The following is a 20,354-nucleotide window of genomic DNA, read 5'->3' as shown; positions in this document are numbered from 1 at the left end:
GATCTCTGGTTCAGGTGTTTTCGTTGACCTGAAAACGGGAATCCAATCGTCACCTAGGACTACTGCAATTCGATTGAGATCCCACCTCCGGTCTGATACATAGTCACACACCCGTTCCTCCAACATATTAGGAAACACCTCGGGTTGAACAAAATCAATCAGGTGGTGTACCCCTGGCATCCAATGATCATTCCAGAAGTTAACATTTTCACCGGACCCAAGTCTCCAAACAAGATTGTCAGCAAACTTTTTCCAAACATGAAAGATACCTTTCCAAGCATTAGACGAAGATAGATGTTTTGTGATAAGTGGAAGGGAGTCATCTCCACATCCATACTTGCTGCGGACTATCTTTACCCATAGCGTATCCTTATTATGGATTAGCTTCCAGGCCAGCTTCATAAGATTTGCATTATTCAACACTCTAGCCGGTCTGAGGCCCAAACCGCCTTGGCTTTTGGGAAGGCAAACTTTCTCCCAACTCATGAGATGAGGTTTCCTCCCCGAGCTAACACTTCCCCACAAAAAATTTCTGCAGATTTTATCAATGCTATCACAAATGCTTAGAGGAAGTTTCATGGTCTGCATGACATAGGAAGGAATAGACGCCAGTGCTGATTGAGTGAGAGTAACTCTGCCCGCAAGAGAAAGATTTGTAGCCTTCCACGAACTAAGTCTATTAGCCATTCTATCTAATATGAATTGAAAGTCTTCCTTCTTCGAACGACCATGAAGGAGAGGGACTCCAAGGTACTTACCCATATTGTTTGTTAACCTCATTCCCAAAGCATCACTTAGTTCTTTTTTCCTAGCGAAGCACATATTATCAGAGAAGTAAACACAGAATTTAAAATAATTTACCTTTTGACCCGAACATTTACAAAACAAATCCAGAATGCCCCGTACAACTTCAACCTGCTCCATGGAAGCTTTCCCGAATAGAACAATATCGTCCGCAAAGCAAAGATGGGAGAGTTTTGGCCCACCTCTATTCAAGACCATTGGCTCCCAAAAATTCTGATTAACAGCAAAGGAGATAATCTGCGACAGTCTTTCTATACATAAAACAAAGAGATATGGTGACATAGGATCACCCTGTCGAATACCTCTGGAAGGAGTGAAAGAATTGGACGGGATACCATTCCACAGGACTTTCATCTCCGCAGACGAATAGCAATGAGAGATCAGGTCAACTAGATTCTCTGGCAATCTAGCTTCAATTAAAGTATCCCTGATAAACTTCCAGTTCAAAAGATCATAGGCTTTCTCCAAATCTATCTTAATAGCCATATAACCGCAAGCACCTTTCTTGATCCTCATGGAATGGATGGCCTCTTGGGCTATGATAATATTATCAGCACTCTGCCTGCCAGGGACAAAACTTGACTGGGAGGGGCCAATTAATTTGGGCATGACCTGCTTCAGCCGATGAGAGATAATCTTTGTAATGAGTTTATACGAAACATTACAAAGCCCAATAGGCCGAAAGTGGCTACAAGTTTCTGGAGTATCAATCTTCGGGATAAGCGATATATAAGTGCTATTTGCCACTTTAATTTCTTCATGATTGTTGAAAACCCGAAAAACCCAATTTACCACCGAGGTTTTAACAGATTCCCAGTTGCTTTGATAAAACATCGGAGGCAAGCCGTCAGGCCCCGGTGCCTTCCAGGCTCCCATAGAGAACATAGCAGATTGGATTTCTTCAACAGTCACCAATCTTTCTAGCTGATTTTGCTCCTCATATGATAGAGTCGGAAACAAGCCTGGAGCATTTAGTTTCTCACAATTCCCATCATCAGTATACAGAGTAAGAAAGTGTTGTGCTCCAATATTTTGAATTTGTTGCACATCATCAATCCACTGTCCTTCTGCATTTTTAATCATGGTTACTCTGTTTCTTCTCCTCCTGGCAGATGCAGTGTTATGGAAATAAGCAGTATTTTTATCACCATAATTAATCCAATTGCACCTAGAACATTGCTTCCAGTAGACTTCTTCCTGAATAAGCAAAGTTTCCAATTCCTTCCACAATTGGATTTGAAGATTATCAAGAAAAGGATTCGGCGTGAAACTGAGATGAGCAGAAATACCATTTAATCTCGCCAGTAGCCGATTTTTCCTTTTAATTAGATCACCAAACACCTCTCGATTCCAAATTTTAGCAGCCTCCATGAAAGTGGAGATATTTACCTCCAGCTGATTATCAACATCCCAACTACTCCTTAGCAGGTTATTAAAATCATTGTGCGTCATCCATGCCGCAATAAACCGAAATGGGCGAGTAGAGGAGTCAGGATATTTAGAAGATCTCAAATCAAGTAATAACGGGGCATGATCAGATTTCAGTTTTGGAAGGTGCTTTACTACTGCATGATTAAATCTTTGAACCCAAGAAGTGTTCGCAACGTACCTGTCTAATCTCCTTCGAATACTACCTCTCTGCCAAGTAAATGGTGTTAGTTTTTAACTTTTCAAAAAATTATAACCACAATTTAAAAGAATGAGGTTAATTTCTAACAATTTGACATATGGATGTTTTAAAATATAAACTATAAACTATACACTATTTAAAATATTTTGACATGTGAACGAATACAAAATACAAACTATTTAAAACACTGATTTTTAATTTTCATGATGAAAATTTTAAAAATATGAAATTAGTTTCTAACTTTTGAAAAAATTATAACCACAATTTTTTTGCGTATGCAGTTTAAATGTAATTATAATTTAAATATTTAAAAAATAAGAACTTAAGTAAATAACTTATAAATAATTTTTTTAAATTAGTTCAATAATATTAAAAATTAGATATTTAACAACTTAAAAAACGTATTTAAAAATAAAAAATAACAATCTAAGTAAATAATCTAAGGAAATAATTTAAAATTAAAAATAAAATTTAAAAAATTTATAGTAATAATATCTAAGTAAATAATTAGTTCAATTGTATTAAAAATTAAATACCTAATAATAATTGGTTGTTACACAAAAACTAATTGAATAGTTATTAGTTATTATTGTTATTACGTGAAAATTAATTCGCACTTATAGTTGTAAATCTTAAGTGATAAAATTAATTCGTATTTAATTCAAAAGATGATAAAAAAAAATTTGAATTAAATTTGCAGATAAAATAAATATAAACTTATTAGTCATTTTTTTTTAAAATAAAAGAGTAATATTAAAAATAAAATATAACTATAGTTTAAAAATTTAAAAAATAATAATTTAAGTAAATAATTTATAATTTATAGATAATTAGTTCAACAACCTAAGCAAATAATTAATTTAACAATATTAAAAAGGAAATACCTAACCATCTAAAAAAAGCGTTTTTAAAAATTTAAAAAGTAACCACCTAAACAAATAATAAGTTATAATTTATAAATAAAATTTTAAAAAACTTTCTAGTGACGACACCTAAATAAATTCTTCCCACACTTAATGTATAAGTGCCACGTCAACATATGAGCTTCCCATTTATATTACTACTAGTATTAAACACATGCTATGCACAAGCTTAAATTTTAATTTGACATGTTAAATCGAAAATAATATTTTATAATCATAAATTTCTCGAGTTTAGTATGACTCTATCATTGTCATTATATAATAAACGTACTAAATATGCTGTTTTATCTTTATTCAAAATAAAATGTAAATGAAACAATTTGAAGTCTATAATATTCTTGAATCATAAAAAAAGAGACTTGAAAAAATAAGAACATATATAACTGTAATAGTATCATATCAGTTTTACACTAAATTTTATATCAAAAGGCTAATAAAAATTTATCGACAATTTAGTATTTTATTAACCTCATTAGAAAAGCAATAATTGGCATATGATGTATGTTGTGCTTCTTGTTACACATTTGATTTTAAGTCTAAAAGTAGAGTTATAGATAAATTAGTTATATCTATAGTAAATATTTGTACAAAAGTGTAATCATAACATGTTTTTAAAATAAAAATATTATAAAAAAATTCTTTGAACATGACATTTGTTGTTGATGATTTTGGATTGTCGTCTTCATCCAGAATTAGAACCTTGAAGCCACTTCGACTCTTAACTCTTGAAAATTACAATCTATCATAGTTATTTTACCATGCCTCTTTTAAAATAGTATAGTCTTTCTCTTCATTCTTGCGTCATTTTACAACTTAGATCGGTTTGTATATTCTAGTGCATCTATAATCATTATATATAGTATATAAAAATAATTATTTGAGTAGACTAATAGAAAAACTAAATGATTGAACTTGAATTATAGAACATTAAAAGAAATCTAAGCATATTAGCATCACGCGTTGGCTTTGTAATTGGTGCATATTGTTTAATTTGATGTTTGTTAAAGTTGTTATTGACTTGTGTGATGACATGAGCTATTATATGCTCCGCTTGTAATAGCCAAATTACTAACAATGCTAATATTGAAATATTATTTTCTCTTTACATATACAGAAGGTGAATTAATGGTTGTAGACCTTAATTGATGTAGCGTGGAGTTATTACTTAGTAAGATAATTTGACACATTAGTTTTAAATATATTTCATGTTAAAGTTTATAATATTATAAATAGTAAAAAAATTAAAATACATAAAACGCATATATATTCACAAAATCAAGTTCTAAAAACTTCATTGAGAAATCCATCTGTATTGGTAGTGCTTCTATTTGTAATGTCAGACAACATATACCAATTCTAAATGCACATCATTTGAACTATCATTCAGATTTTTTATAATTTTTTTGTAAACAAATATAATAAAAGACATATTATGAAGATAACATAAATTATTAATTTATTATTTGTGAATATATAGCTAATTAAATAGTGTACAGAAAATATTATGTTAGCTATTTTTTATACTCAATAACATCTAAATATATAATACTGATATAACTAAAAATATTAAATAAAAAAGTATATTATTCTAACTTGATAAAGAAAAATATAAATAATTAATTTGTTTCTTTATGGAAGGTACCTTAAATAGTGTTCAGCTTTCTATTTTCTTTATCTTTTAATATTAATTTTTTCTTCAATCTTACTTTGGTTTAGATTTTTTGTATGGTATTAGTTGCATCCTTACTCATTGAATTCGAACTTCTTCCTTCCTTTCATAAAAGGAAAAAACAAAGGAGAATTTATAAAGGCAAAAAATATATTAATTAACCAAGAAAAAATGAAATAAAATATATTATATTAAAATTTAGTTAATCTAAGTAAAAATAATATTATATAAATATGAACTACCTAATCCATCATTTGTTATTTTTTATTAATAATATTCACTTATAGTAATTTTATTTCATACTATTTTATTAGCTACACAAATTTTTTAATATTAAATATTTTAATTAAATTTGTTTATTGATCAAATTAATTCATTTTTTAAATATTTTTTCAAACTATCAAATTAGCTCAATTTTTAGGAACGATAATATAAACAAAATTAAGAAATGTCTATTGAATTTTTTTATGAAATAAACAAAATTAATTTTTAATGAAAGTTATATTAATACGTCTTTAAATAAAGAGACTGAAAATGAATAGTTTATAGTTAAACAGAGAGAGAAAGAATACCTCTATTATACATAAACAACCTAAGAGATAACAATGTGAATTGAGTAAAAAAAAAAAATTTATACATGTAATAAATAAAAAAAATTTAAATTTAAAAATTAAAATTTTTAAGAACTCATTTAATTAGAAATTAATATTAAAATTTTAAATTTTAAAATTTTAAATAGAATTTTTTAATTAATAAATAAAAATTAGTAAAATTTTAAAATAAATTTTATCTTGCACGCTTCTCACATATAATAATAATAATAATAATAATAACTTATATGTCTTTTTCATGTCTCACGTAGAATAGTTTATTATTTTAAGATGAATGGAGTGTTTTCACCTTATTATATACGTTGACGTGTTATTTGTGCTTATTAATTAGATAAACATAAGAGAGAGCATTTAAATATGCTTAAGGGCTGTTTGGCCATCAACAATGGCATTTGCCGAATTTGGGCTGTGCACAAAAATACTAGTTTAAAACGCTTCGATCTATGACAAATTATTAAAATGTAATCTGATAATTCGAATATAAAAAAATAAATTTAAGTTTGATTTGAATATAAAACTAAATTTTTTGATTGGATGAGTTTTTAAATATAAAAAATGTATAAATAAATAAAATAAACAAATAAAAATAATCTATGAACAAATAAAAATCTAGATATTTTTACTAAGATTAAGTATAGAAAAACACATAATAAAACAAAATTTATATATCTTTAAATAAAGAGATTAGCTTATATAGTTAAAAAGAGAGAGAAAGAGTATTTTTATTGTGCAGAGACAATATAAAAAATAACAATGTGAATTGAGTAAAGAAAAATTTTATAAATACAACAACAACAACAACAAAGCCTTGTCCCACTAAGTGGGGTCGGCTACATATAAAACCATATGCACTCCGTCATTTTGACCAACCTGCTTGGATCCTATGATTTACATCCTGTTCAATCTCTCCATTATCCTGTATGATGCACCCAAGATACTTAAAACTTTTAACTTTTCGTAGGATGTTTTCTCCAATCTTCACCTCTATATTGGGGTTTTCCCTTCTCAGACTGAACTTACATTCCATATATTCCGTCTTTCTACGACTTATGCGCAGACCATACACTTCTAGAGCTTCTCTCCATAACTCCAACTTCTTATTTAGGCCTTCCCTTAACTCTTCCATAAGGACGATATCATCGACAAATAGCATGCACCATGGCACAGGCTCTTGGATGTGCTCTGTGAGTACTTCCAAGACTAATGTGAAAAAGGTATGGACTTAAGGATGATCCTTGGTGTAATCCTATACCAATAGAAAATTCCTCTGTCACACCACCTTGAGTCTTCACACTAGTTGTGGCCCCATCATACATGTCTTTAATTGCCCGAATATATGTGATCCTTACTCTCCTCTTTTCTAAAACCTTCTATAAGACCTCCCTTGGTATCCTATCATACGCTTTTTCCAAATCAATAAACACCATATGTAGATCCCTTTTATTACTACGATACCTTTCCATCATCCTTCTTAATAGGTATATCGCTTCAGTGGTAGATCTGCCTGGCATAAATCCAAATTGGTTCTCTATTACTTGTGTCTCTTTTCTCAACCTCCGTTCTATCACCCTTTCCCATAACTTCATAGTATGACTCATAAGCTTAATCCCTCTATAGTTTCCGCAACTTTGTATATCCCCCTTATTCTTGTAGATAGGTACCAAGGTGCTCTTTTTCCACTCATCAGGCATCTTCTTTGACCTTAAAATCTCATTAAAAAACATGGTTAACCAGTTGATGCCTTTTTCTCCAAGACCCTTCCAAACCTCAATCGGAATATTATCAGGTCCTACTGCCCTGCCATTTTTCATTTGCTTTAGAGCCTCTTTTACCTCGAAGTCTCGAATCATTCGATAGTAGTCAAAGTTTTGATCTTCTTCCCTTGTGCATAATCGACCAAGGCTCGGAAGAGTCTTCTGTCCCTCATTAAAAACTCGTAGAAGTAGCTCTTCCACCTTTCATTAATCTTCTCCTCTTGAGCCAATACCTCTCCATCCTTATCCTTTATGCACTTAACCTGATCCAAATCTCTCGTTCTTCTTTCCCGGCTCTTTGCGATTCTATATATACCTTTTTCTCCTTCTTTCGTGTCCAAAGACTGGTAGAGACCCTCATATGCTCTTGTTCTTGCTTCACTTACAGCCACTTTTGTCTCTTTCTTAGCCGCTTTATATTTTTCCCAATTATCTGCATTGCGGCATAAAGACCACTCTTTAAAGCATTCCCTTTTTATCTTTATCTTTTCTTGTATACTCGCATTCCACCACCAGGACTCGTTGTCTCTTGGTCCTATTCCTTTAGATTCACCAAAACTCTCTTTTGCTGTTCTTCTAATAACTTCTGCCATCTCCCTCCACATCTCTTCCGCGCTTCCATTCCCATCCCACTTTGCCTCTTCTCCTACCCGTCTTAGGAAGCTTCTTTGTTCCTCACCTTTCATCCGCCACCACCTCGTCCTTGGGTTCTTCGTATGATGTCTTTTTCTCAACTTTTGCTCAATGCGAAAATCCATGACGAGCACCCTATGTTGTGTTGTCAAACTCTCTCCCGGGATAATTTTACAGTTAATGCAAAATTTCTGGTCGACTCTCCTCAACAAGAAGAAGTCGATGTGAGAGCTTGTCATGCCACTCATATAGGTTATAAGATGTTCGTCTCTCTTTTTAAAACATGTATTTGCGATGAGAAGATCAAAGGTTGAGGAAAAGTCCAAAATAGTTTTACCCTCGGCATTGATCACCCCGAAACCATGGCCTCCGTGAATACTCCCATATCCAGTCACTTCTCTCCCAACATGGCCTTTTAAATCTCCTCCTAAGAAAATCTTATCTCCCAAAGGTATGCCTTGAACCAAACTCTCTAGATCCTCCCAAAACCTTATCTTGTGTTGTTCGTCCGAACCCACTTGCGGTGCATAGGCGCTAATCACATGGAAAGCACCTCCCTCCACCACAAGTTTGATAGAGATGACCCGATCTCCCACCCTCTTGACATCCACTACGTCCTTCTTCCACTGCTTATCCACAATTATTCCAACCCCATTCCTATTCTTCACCTTTCCTGTATACCAAATTTTGAAACCAGAAGTATCCAACTTCCTAGCCTTTGCATCAACCCATTTCGTTTCTTGTAGGCACATAATGTTAATCTTCCTCCTTGTCATGGTGTCCACCACCTCCATGGACTTTCCTGTTAGAGTGCCTATGTTCCATGTCCCAAATCTCAACCTTCTGTCGCTTCGACCTTTACCTTTTACTTTGTGAACTAGCTTATTTACCCTCGTCCGTTCATGAAAACGCGAGAACCCTTGCTCATTTAACACTACATTCGGGCACCGATGCAGCGGCTCTTGCTTTGACACCGTACTCGAGCCATACGGTGCGTTGCTTCCGGGCAACGACCTAGCTTTAGCGCAATAATGTCTTTGATTCATGTCATGGGGTTCGGCTATATTTTTGTGTTGGTTGCCGAAGACCTAACACAACCCTCCTCCTTTATCCGGGCTTGGGACCGGCTATGTACCGCAAGTGTAATATAGGCGGAGTTAAAAATTTTATAAATATAATAAATAAAAAAATTTAAATTTAAAAATTAAAATTTTTAAGAAGTTACTTAATTAGGATTCGTGTTAGAATTTAAAATTTTAAAATTTTAAATAGAGTTCCTGATTATATCAAATAGAAATTAGAATTAGAATTTGAAAATAACTATTATTTGTCGATAAAATATAAAACAAATATTTGTTTCAAAATATAAAACTCCTATATCAATCTTCTATTTGTTAAAACATTTCGAAGTTTAGTTTTCTCTGAAATTTTATACATCCTAACTAACAAAAATTTTTAAATGCAGAATATTTTTGAATTGTTATATTATTTAAAAAGTTGCTAAATTGTTATTATGTTTAAATTGTTATCATGCTCAATTCTTTGTTTTCATGTTGAAACTTTAGTGGCCAATTTTTTTTTGCTTCTCAATTTCAGCCATGCTATTGGTGCACAAAATTGTGATATCAGGCAACGGCGCCAGAAACTCTGTACGCACGTCTTAATAAATCGTTTTTCATTCACAACTTCGATACAACTAACCAGCAAGTGTACTGGATCGTCCAAGTAATAAACCTTACGTGAGTAAGGGTCAATCCCACGGAGATTGTTGGTATGAAGCAAGCTATGGTCACCTTGTAAATCTCAGTCAGGCGGATATAAAATAGTTATGGAGTTTTCGAACATAAATAATAAATAGATAGAAAATAAGGATAGAAACACTTATGTATATCATTGGTGAGAATTTCAGATAAGTGTATAGAGATGCTTTCGTTCCTCTGAACCTCTGCTTTCCTGTTGTCTTCATCCAATCAGTCTTACTCCTTTCCATGGCTGGCTTTATGTAAGGACATCACCGTTGTCAATGGCTACTTTTTATCCTCTCTGGAAAATGGTTCGATGCGCTGTCACTGCATGGCTAATCGTCTGGAGGCATCACCCTTGTCAATGGCTGCATCCCATCCTCTTTTGAAAATGGTCCAAATGCTCTGTCACAGCACGGCTAATCATATGAGGTTCTCGATCATACTGGAATAGGATTCACCCTCCTTTTGCGTCTGTCACTACGCCCAGCACTCGCGAGTTTGAAGTTCGTCACAGTCATTCAATCCCAGAGTCCTACTCGGAATACCACAGACAAGGTTTAGACTTTTCGGACTCTCATGAATGCTGCCATCAATCTAGCTTATACCACGAAGATTCTGATTAAGAGATCCAAGAGATACTCATTCAATCTAAGGTAGAACGGAAGTGGTTATCAGGCACGCGTTCATAGGGAATGATGATGATTGTCACGTTCATCACATTCAGGTTGAAGTGCGAATGAATATCTTAGAAGCGGAATAAGTTGAATTGAATAGAAAAACAATAGTACTTTGTATTAATCTTTGAGGAACAGCAGAGCTCCACACCTTAATCCATGGAGTGCAGAAACTCTACCGTATGAAAATACATAAGTGATAATAGTTCAGGCATGGACGAATGGCCAGCCCCCATGAAAGTCTAAGATAGCATAAAACTGATCAAAGATGTCTAATACAATAGTAAAAAGTCCTATTTATACTAAACTAGTTACTAGGATTTACAGAAGTAAGTAATTGATGCATAAATATACTTCCGGGGCCCACTTGGTGTGTGCTTGGGCTGAGCTTGAATGTTACACGTGTAGAGGTCAATCTTGGAGTTGAACGCCAGTTTGTAACGTATTTCTGGCATTCAACTCTGGCTTGTGACGTGTTTCTGGCGTTTAACTCTAGACAGCAACATAGAACTGGCGTTCAACACCCTTTTACGTCGTCTAAACTTGGCCAAAGTATAAACTATTATATATTTCTGGAAAGCCCTGGATGTCTACTTTCCAACGCAATTGAAAGCGCGCCATTTTGAGTTCTGCTGCTCTATAAAATCCACTTTGAGTGCAGGGAGGTCAGAATCCAACAGCATCAGCAGTCCTTCTTCAACCTCTGAATCTGATTTTTGCTCAAATCCCTCAATTTCAGCCAGAAAATACCTGAAATCACAGAAAAACACACAAACTCATAGTAAAGTCCAGAAATGTGAATTTAATATAAAAACTAATGAAAACATCCCTATAAGTAACTAGATCCTACTAAAAACATACTAAAAACAATGCCAAAAAGCGTATAAATTATCCGCTCATCAGCTATCAAAAAAGATATTCTACATGAGCAATAATGGTTATCAAATACCAACTATACAAAGATGATCATTCATATTAAAAAATGTTTTCATCCGAAATATAAACAATACTATTGCAATTTATTATAAAATAAAATTTAAAAATTCAGTTAAAAAGTTAATATACAATATTAAAATTTTTTTTCTTAAAAACTATTCCAAACAAACTAATTTGTATGCATTCAAGTTATACGTATTTTATATCCGGATTTATTCAAAATGAACGACTTATAAACGAATTATATTTTTAGGAACTCGATTTACAATTTTTTTTTGAAGGAATTGAACTGATTTGTCAAAAATTATATTTATGGAAAATAAAAGGTTTAAACATATAGCTAAAAAATCTAAAAAGAATTGATTACCCATCATTGATTTTCAATTCAATAACATTATATTTGATAGACTTATGATCCTTTTCAATTTCAAGAGTCTTCTCACTTCTAATTCTAGCATGATATTCAATAATATCTAAAATAGATCAAGATAAAAAGGGTTTGTTGTTAATAACTATGCTAAGAAAAAAATCGATAAAATAAATAAATTTATCAATGAGTTTATTTTTTTTGTAGAACAATAAACTTACCAACTAAATAAATGTAATCAAATCCAGAAACATTGAGAGTGTCAAAACTCACAAAACTAAATCCATATTGTGGGATACTTGATGATTCTAGAAGTCTATGCATATCAGTACGTTGGTTTAAATTCACGACATACTCATGATGTGTAGTCTTGAAATTACCCATGTAACACCCTACCACACAGAACTTTACGCCTAGGTCGTAAATCAACGGTGGTGAGGTATCACAACTTCTAAAAACAAAATACATACATATATAATGGAAGGAATATGATATACTAGGAGCACGTGAAGAAAAGACAAGCAAAATCACATCACACTTAAAAACCGACGATATACATAAGCAGAAACGACATAAGTATATATATATTATTGAAAAGTTATACATAACAACACTAGTCTTGACTTGCGAAGGTAAGGCCGACTAGTTAATATAATACAACCCAAAAATATGACAGAAATCATAAACATAAATCCTGTTTCTCCATAATCAACCTCTAAGAGGGATATACAATTTATAATATACAACAGTGGAGAACATATATATATATATATATATAAGCAAAAGTAAAATCCCCAAAAGCAGATTCTGCGTACTCAATAAGGTGCATCACGTCCAATACCTGTAAGATAAAAATTTCCAAAACGGGTTAGAACATCATCCCTTTCGGGGTTCTCAGCAGGGGTAACAGTTCCAAAGCAGAGATGATGTAAAGACTACATGAATTCTCTAGGCAATCCTAATACTTCACCAAACAGAAATTCAAGCTTAGAAATATACTAAACCAGAAAAATAGTAAGGTATGCTAGACCAACTAAATGCACTCATGCATATTTGTTTTCATTCGACCTTTATCTCTTCAATAAACCTCAAGTCCTTCTCAAACTATCTCTTATTAGTTCTCTCACCTTTCACGTATCATGTTTCTTTCAGTCTCAAGTCCTCCCTATTCATCTCAACCTCCATTTATACAAGATCTTATAATAGAATAGTAACAGCAAACACAAGTAATGAAATTCAAGCACAACCAGATTCAATTACAGCAAGTATAGCAAATAGTAGTTAAACAATAATAATCACATAGGAAAACCACATATACATTAACCATACCCAAAAAATGTCACATAAATGCAAATGATGCATGCCTGTCCTACTGGCCATGAGTTCACGCGTCGGTTATGTTGACAGACCCGACTCGGATAAATGGGATTAAACTACCATCCTTATCTGTAGGTTCCATAAACAAGTGGGATTAAACCACCATTCTTGCTCGAAACACGCAAGCAGGATTAAACCACCATCCTTAATGGGCACCTCGAACAAGCGGGATTACACCACCATCCTTTCTCGGGTTGCATTCACTAATCAATCTGCAAGCGGGATTAAACCACCGTTCTTACCCAATACAAAACAATATGCAAGTGGGATCACACCTCCGTCCTTACTCCACAAATCAATCTGTAAGTGGGATTAAACCACCATCCTTACAACCCAATTCATTGGTATGTGAGTGGGATAAAACCTCCATCCTCACTGCAGGTGGGATAAAACCACCATTCCTGCATACGCATAATAACCACGATAAGTGGGATCAAACCACCGTCCTTGCCGGGACAAAACTCTTTATTCAACCAAGTTCTTGGGATATAGTGTCCGACTCACTTTTAACCTCATCATAATTACTCTCATCCTCAAGTTCTTTCAAGCACATAAACCTTTTAAATGAGACATTACTCAACCTCATTCATTTCTCAATTCATATTCACTTCTTATTCATCATCAACATAACACTTCACCATGTTTATACAAGTTAACTTATCCACAGAATTTCTCAAGCCTAGGTCACCGGCTCTAAACTCATAACCAAAATACCCCTTTTTAATTCACTTACTGTGTTCTCCCTTGATTCAAAGTCTAAACACTATTAAAAAGGTTTTAAACAAGTGGCATGGAAGTTACAAACTTGCCAGAAAGGTAAAACGAGTAAAAACAGAATTTTTATTAAAAACAGGGTTTGTGCATATGCACAGGTTGTGTGCATATGCACGCACCAGAAGGCTTTTCCGACCTGTGCCTACGCATGATGTTGTGCGTATGCACAACTTGAAACACCTGCTCTGTTTTGTACGTATGCACAGAGGTGCGCGTGGCACACATGACAAATTTTCAAATTTTCTGCAACATCACAAAAATCAGACTTTTGACCCTAACTTCCAATATTCATAACTTTCTCTACAAAATTTCAAAATCAATAATCTTTATACAGTTTTAAAGCTCTCTTAATTATCTTTAATTTAAGCTAAAGTTCATTCGAATTCAAGCTTTGAGGGCTAAGTTATAACCCGCTGAAGTTGGTTAAAAACTACTTTTTACCAAAATTCTGCATAACTCAATTGTTTACCATTTCTCAATCCAAATTCAAGTAAAAACAATATCAAAATCTTTTCCAAATATACTCATTATATATCCATCAATTCACTACCGTTTCTAACTATTTTCACACCTAATCAAGTAATTCAACTCATCCAACAACTCTAAACTCAACACAAACGACATCAATACTCTTCAAGTTCCATAAATTTGCATCAACATCAATATTACCATTCAAATTTTAAACAATCATCATTACTTCATATATCCAATATTTCATGCAACTAATCACCTTGTCCTCAATCTATATCAACACCAACATACGACTCACCCATAATCATTCATAAATCTTCATCATCATCAACATACATCATAGTGATCATACTCACTACATCTCATTCAACATACCATATTCTCATCATAATTCATATCCAAACTCAACACAATCAAATTCCCAATTATTAATCACAACCAAATTGTCATCAATCATCTCATTCAATAATTCACACCGATTATCACACCGATTACCTTCACTTACTTCTTAGGAAATTTTCTCACCCTATCACGGCCTCCAGCCCAACATCCAAATCAATTAACAATAAAATCAATAAATACTATTCACTTTATAATGTCACAACAATTCTCAATCAATACACATATGCATATAGCCATTCACTATCCATAACAACAACCAAATTCAATCCACACCTATCCTAAAGTCAACTAACCTAGGCATTCACATAACTTTACATAATGCCTATTCAAAACTCAAACCCGTACCTTGAATGTCGGTAGTCTAAATACTTGAAACCTTATAATCACCAATCCAAGAGATCCGCATCAAATAACCTGCCAAGCAAACTCCACCTCACGCCCACAATCAAATCCAACAAGCTCTAATTCATCTAAATTCATTATTTCAATAAATTTCAACCTAGAATTTATAAAATTAGCAAATCAAAATGGGATAACATTTTTTATCTTAACCTATACGAAATTGGGGTGAAACTCACTTATATTCTATACTAGAGTACCCCTAAACAACCAAAATCACAAAAATTCAACAACCCCAAAACAAAAAATGTAAAAATATAGGGAAAGAAAAACTGGGCAAAACCCTGAGAGTTTCTTACTACAAGGCTTAGATAGAATCTAAAAGAATGATAAGAGCTACGCGTGGCAGCAAACGGCTTGTCAATCAGAACTCCGAATCAAAAGTTATGGTATTTTCAAGTTGAATATGAATAGTGTTTGGGGTTTCTTCCCCTCTCTTCACTTCTACCCGAGCTCTCTCTCTTTCTTTAAAGAAAATAAGCTGAAAGGTCATTAATGATGAGTATATATGTTGGACTTGGGTCCAATATGGGCCCAGTTCAACTGGTTTAGCGCGTTTATTGAATTTTTTGACCAAAATCTTTAAGATTAGAGTTTTAAATCATATTTTAAATATTTCTATCTTCTCAAATTATAAATTATAAATTCTTAATCTTATTCACTTATAATTAATTTCTTTAGCTGCAGTACCAGACAAATCTCAGCTAGTACTGCCGGTCAAATTTTCAGTGTGCATTTTTTACGTAGAAAACTAAGTTTTCCGACTCAGAAAAATTCACTGAGTCCAAATATCATATTTAAATTGTCAAATTATGATTCTAAAATTTTCACTCATTACTGTCCATATTTAATTAATTATTTATTTAATTTTTTGTTAAATCAGGGTTTTACAACCTAAATTACGTCCAACACCAAAATATGTAATTTGATACGCCATTTCTTCTGTTATCAAATTCACGAATCGAGACACAAGAGTTTTCTTAATTGAAGCATGTATTTTTTCTTCCAAAAATTGACAAACAAAAATCAAAGAATATTTTAAAATTGAGGTAAATAAACACATTTGAAATATTAATAATATAAATTTAATATTATTTAAAAAAGTGGTAGGAAACTCACGTCTTCATCGAACCAAACCATCTCAATTGAGTATGGTAATGGAGAATTTTCATAACTTAGTAGTCTCCATAACCTTATCGCTCGTACGTACACACAAAATTTTAAAAGGAAAAATTAATTGTACTAAGCAAGGAAAGTGTGGTGCTATGCATCTCTAATTCGTACTTTATAGTTGACTCATAACTAAGATTTTCTGAAACCTAATTGACTTTGATTTGAATTTAAAATAAAATCCTAACAACTAATTAAAAGATGATATGACGTAAACAAAATTATTATTATTACATGAAAACTAATTGAATAATTTGTAATTATTATTGTTATTAGCTTAAGAATATATTTGAATTAATTCGAGTTAACTCATACAATAATTAGGTAAACTTATTAGCTTAGGAATAAATTTGAATTATAATAAATTTAAATTAGTTTTTCTAAAATTTTAATTTATGAACAAATAACTTAAAATTAAAAAATAACAACTTAAACAAATAATAATAATTTATAATTTAAAACAGTAATATGCAAATAACTTAAAATTTAAAAAGTAACAACCTAAATAAATAATTTAAAAAAAATAATCACCTAAGCAAAACAGATTAAAATTTAAAAAATAACAACCTAAATAAATAACTTAAATTTAAAAAGTAACAACCTAAACAAATAATAATTTATAATTTATAAATAAAATTTAAAAATTCAAGAGAGTAATATGCAAATAACTTCAAATTAAAGAGTAACAACCTAAACAAATAAATTAAAATTTAAAAAATAATAACCTAAGCAAATAATAATTTATAATTTTTAAAAAATTTTAGTGACGACACCTAAGTAAATAATTAGTTCAATAATATTAAAAACTAAATACCTAACAACTTAAGAAAGAGTAATTTAAAATTTAAAAAGTTACATCCTAAGCAAATAATAATTTATAATTTATAAATAAAATTCTAAAAATTTTTAGTGATGACACCTAAGCAAATAAATTCTCAAACTCAACGTATGAGCGCCACGTCAGCATAAGAGCTCCCCATTTGTATTACTACTAGTGTTAATGCACGGATTTAAATTTTAATTTAACATGGTAAATTGAAAATAATATTGTATAATCATAAAATTTTCAAATTTAGTATAACACTATCATCGTCATTATATAATAAACGTACTTAATATGTTATTTTATCTTTATTCAAAGTAAAATGCAAATGGAATAGTTTGAAGTCTATAATATTCTTGAGTTATAAGGAAAGAGACCTGAAAAAATAAGAACATATATAACCGTAATTGTAACATGTTAATTTTACACTAAACTTTATTTTATAAGGCTAATGAAAATCTATCGACAACCTAGTATTTTACTAATCTCATTAGAAAAGCAATTGACATATGATGTTGTGCTTCATGTTACACATTTTATTTCAAGTCTGAAAGTATAGTTGATAAATTAGTTATATCTACGACAAATATTTGTACAAAAGTGTAAATCATAACATGTTACTAAAATGGAAATACTATTTTTTTACCTAAATATTATTAAAAATTTCGTTGAACACGACATTTATTGTTGATGAGTTTGAATTACTGTCTTCATCTATAATTAGAATGTTCAGGCCATTGTGACTCTTAATTTTTGACAAAGCAACGTAAAGTTGTCCATTAATGAACACTGATTTTGGCAAGTAAAGTCCTACATATGATAATGATTTACTACATAGTGAAATACCTTGGTTTTTCAATATTTTTCTCATCATATATAGTATCCCGTTAGCCAATAATGTCTAAGTTGCATTCCAAATACGATTTAGTTTGTTAACATTATTGTTACGGCCCGGCCCATACAACGTGCTAACTGACCCGATCCACGGGTCACCCGACCCGAACGCATGGGCGTGAGACACCCGGAAGTCGATCCGGACACGCGTTCTCTATAGCTCACTACTACAGCTATATTGGGAAGCTTCGAGGAAGGTGGGTTTACCTTCGTGGGACCCATTCCTGACAAGGTATATATGGGAGTGTCCTACCCCTCCCCCAAGGTATGTCACACATATCACCTTACCCATTTTTTGCCTGCACACCTGACTCACTAGAGCGTCGGAGTGTCTTTGTAGGTGGCACCCTCCTCTCCACACCAAGATCTCGGGATGTCGTCTACTCCTGCTCCAACCACACAACCCGAAACCAGGCGATACCCCACCTTACCTACGGAAGGACCTCTCCAAACCGTCCGGTACCCGAGCTATCGTACATTGGCATCGTCTGTGGGGATCGAACCCACGAATTCTATCGAAGCCCCGACCTCTAAAGGACAGGACCGGGGGGAACAAGAGCCTTTATTATGATTATCATAAGGGCTATGGACACAAGACACAAGATTGCTTTGACCTGAAGGACGCGCTAGAACAAGCGATCCGCGACGGAAAGCTAGCCGAGTTCTCCCACCTTATCAGGGATGGAGCCGAGGAGACGAGATCGCGATCGCGAGGGAGAGGACAAGACCCGCGCAGTGAAGCGACGACAAGAGCCAGAGGACAACGAACACGACCTTACCGTAGTAAACGTGGTAACAGCAAGAGACGCGGCTCCAAGATCGAGGTCGGCACACAAGAAGGATGCCAAAGTCCTGGCGGTCTCTTCGTCCCTCGCACGAAGCTTCAAGAGGGTTCCACCTATCTCGTTCAATCAAGAGGACAAATGGTTCGATGAGGTCGCAAAAAACCCCCTATGGTAATCACAGCCAGAGTGGGAACTGGCCTGATTAAGCGGATCCTCGTAAACACCGGGGCTGACTCGAATATCATGTTCCGCAACGTGTTCGATGCCTTTGGTCTCCGGGATGCCAATTTAAGAACTCACCAGCATGGGGTAGTAGGCTTGGGGGACCACTTCATCAAGCCCGACGGGATAATCTCCCTACCGGTATCCGTAGGACTAGGACAGGGAGGAAGGTCGGTAATGGCAGAATTTGTGGTTCTGCGAGACTCCACGGCTTACAACGTCATCCTAGGGAGAAAGACTATCAATGATCTCGGGGCAGTGATTAGTACAAAGATGTTGGTAATGAAGTTCATCGCTGATGACGGATCCGTCGGATCCATAAAGGGAGACTTGGAAACGGCAGTCGCTTGTGACAATGCCAGTCTCTCCTTAAGGAAGAAATCCAAAGAAGCATTGGGAGTATTCCTCGCCGACCTGGACCCTAGAGTCGACGACAAACCCAAACCCGAACCGGAAGGGAACTTAGAAAGGTTCAGGGTTGACGACACAGAGGAAAAGTTTAGTTTTGTGAATAGGAATCTCCCACATGACCTGAAGGAACCTTTAATGGAAATGATCAGGGCTAACGGCGACCTATTTTCCTGGACGGCAGCCGACATGCCGGGGATAGACCCCCAGCTCATGTCGCATCGTTTGGCCGTCAGAGCGGGGGCCAAGGCGGTCGCTCAGAGGAGAAGGAAAATGTCACAAGAAAGGGCAGAGGAGGTGGCCAGGCAGACGGCCAGCCTTCTTGAAGCGGGATTTATCCAGGAACTCGACTACTTGACTTGGCTGTCGAATGTAGTTCTGGTTAGAAAGCACAATGGGAAATGGAGGATGTGCGTAGATTACTCCGATCTTAACAAAGCATGTCCCAAAGACTCCTACCCCTTCCCCAATATAGATGCGCTCGTCGACGCGGCGACGAGATATCGGTATCTGAGCTTCATGGATGCTTATTCTGGCTACAATCAGATACCGATGCACCGGCCAGGCAAGGAGAAGACGGCGTTCATAACGCCAGGAGGAACATATTGCTACAATGTAATGTCGTTCGGGCTAAAGAATGCAGGGGTCACCTACCAAAGGTTGATGAATAAGATATTCAGCAACCTTATAGGCAAAACGGTGGAAGTATATGTAGACGATATCTTACTAAAGACCACCCGACCTGATGATCTCATAGGTGATCTGGAAAACGTATTTGCCTGCCTCCGAAAACACGGCATGAGGCTCAACCCACTTAAATGTGCCTTTGCCATGGAAGCGGGGAAATTCTTGGGGTTTATGATAGCCTAGAGAGAGGTAGAGG

At 34.0% G+C, this 20,354-nt stretch overlaps 1 protein-coding gene across 1 annotated transcript; it reads left to right on the top strand.

Annotated features, from left to right (window-relative positions):
* Positions 1 to 19,009: 19,009 nt before the first annotated feature.
* Positions 19,010 to 20,341, top strand: LOC148554820 (uncharacterized). Its single transcript, XM_088490513.1, has 2 exons — positions 19,010 to 19,852; positions 20,018 to 20,341. Exons 1-2 carry the CDS (start codon positions 19,010 to 19,012, stop codon positions 20,339 to 20,341), a joined length of 1,167 nt encoding a protein of 388 aa, XP_088346639.1.
* The last annotated feature ends 13 nt before the right edge of the window (positions 20,342 to 20,354 follow it).

This window comes from Arachis ipaensis, chromosome B6 (assembly GCF_059453495.1).
Source record: "Arachis ipaensis isolate K30076 ecotype BB chromosome B6, ASM5945349v1, whole genome shotgun sequence".
NCBI classification, from domain to species: domain Eukaryota; kingdom Viridiplantae; phylum Streptophyta; class Magnoliopsida; order Fabales; family Fabaceae; genus Arachis; species Arachis ipaensis.
The sequence above is the reverse complement of the archived record's forward strand: the minus strand, read 5'-3'. Positions and strand labels throughout refer to the sequence as shown.

Coding starts and splice junctions, on each gene's coding strand:
- LOC148554820 (XM_088490513.1), top strand. CDS start 19,010: ATGGTAATCACAGCCAGAGTGGGAACTGGCCTGATTAAGCGGATCCTC. Junction 19,853..20,017: donor GGCTGTCGAATGTAGTTCTG/GTTAGAAAGCAC, acceptor GGCTACAATCAG/ATACCGATGCACCGGCCAGG.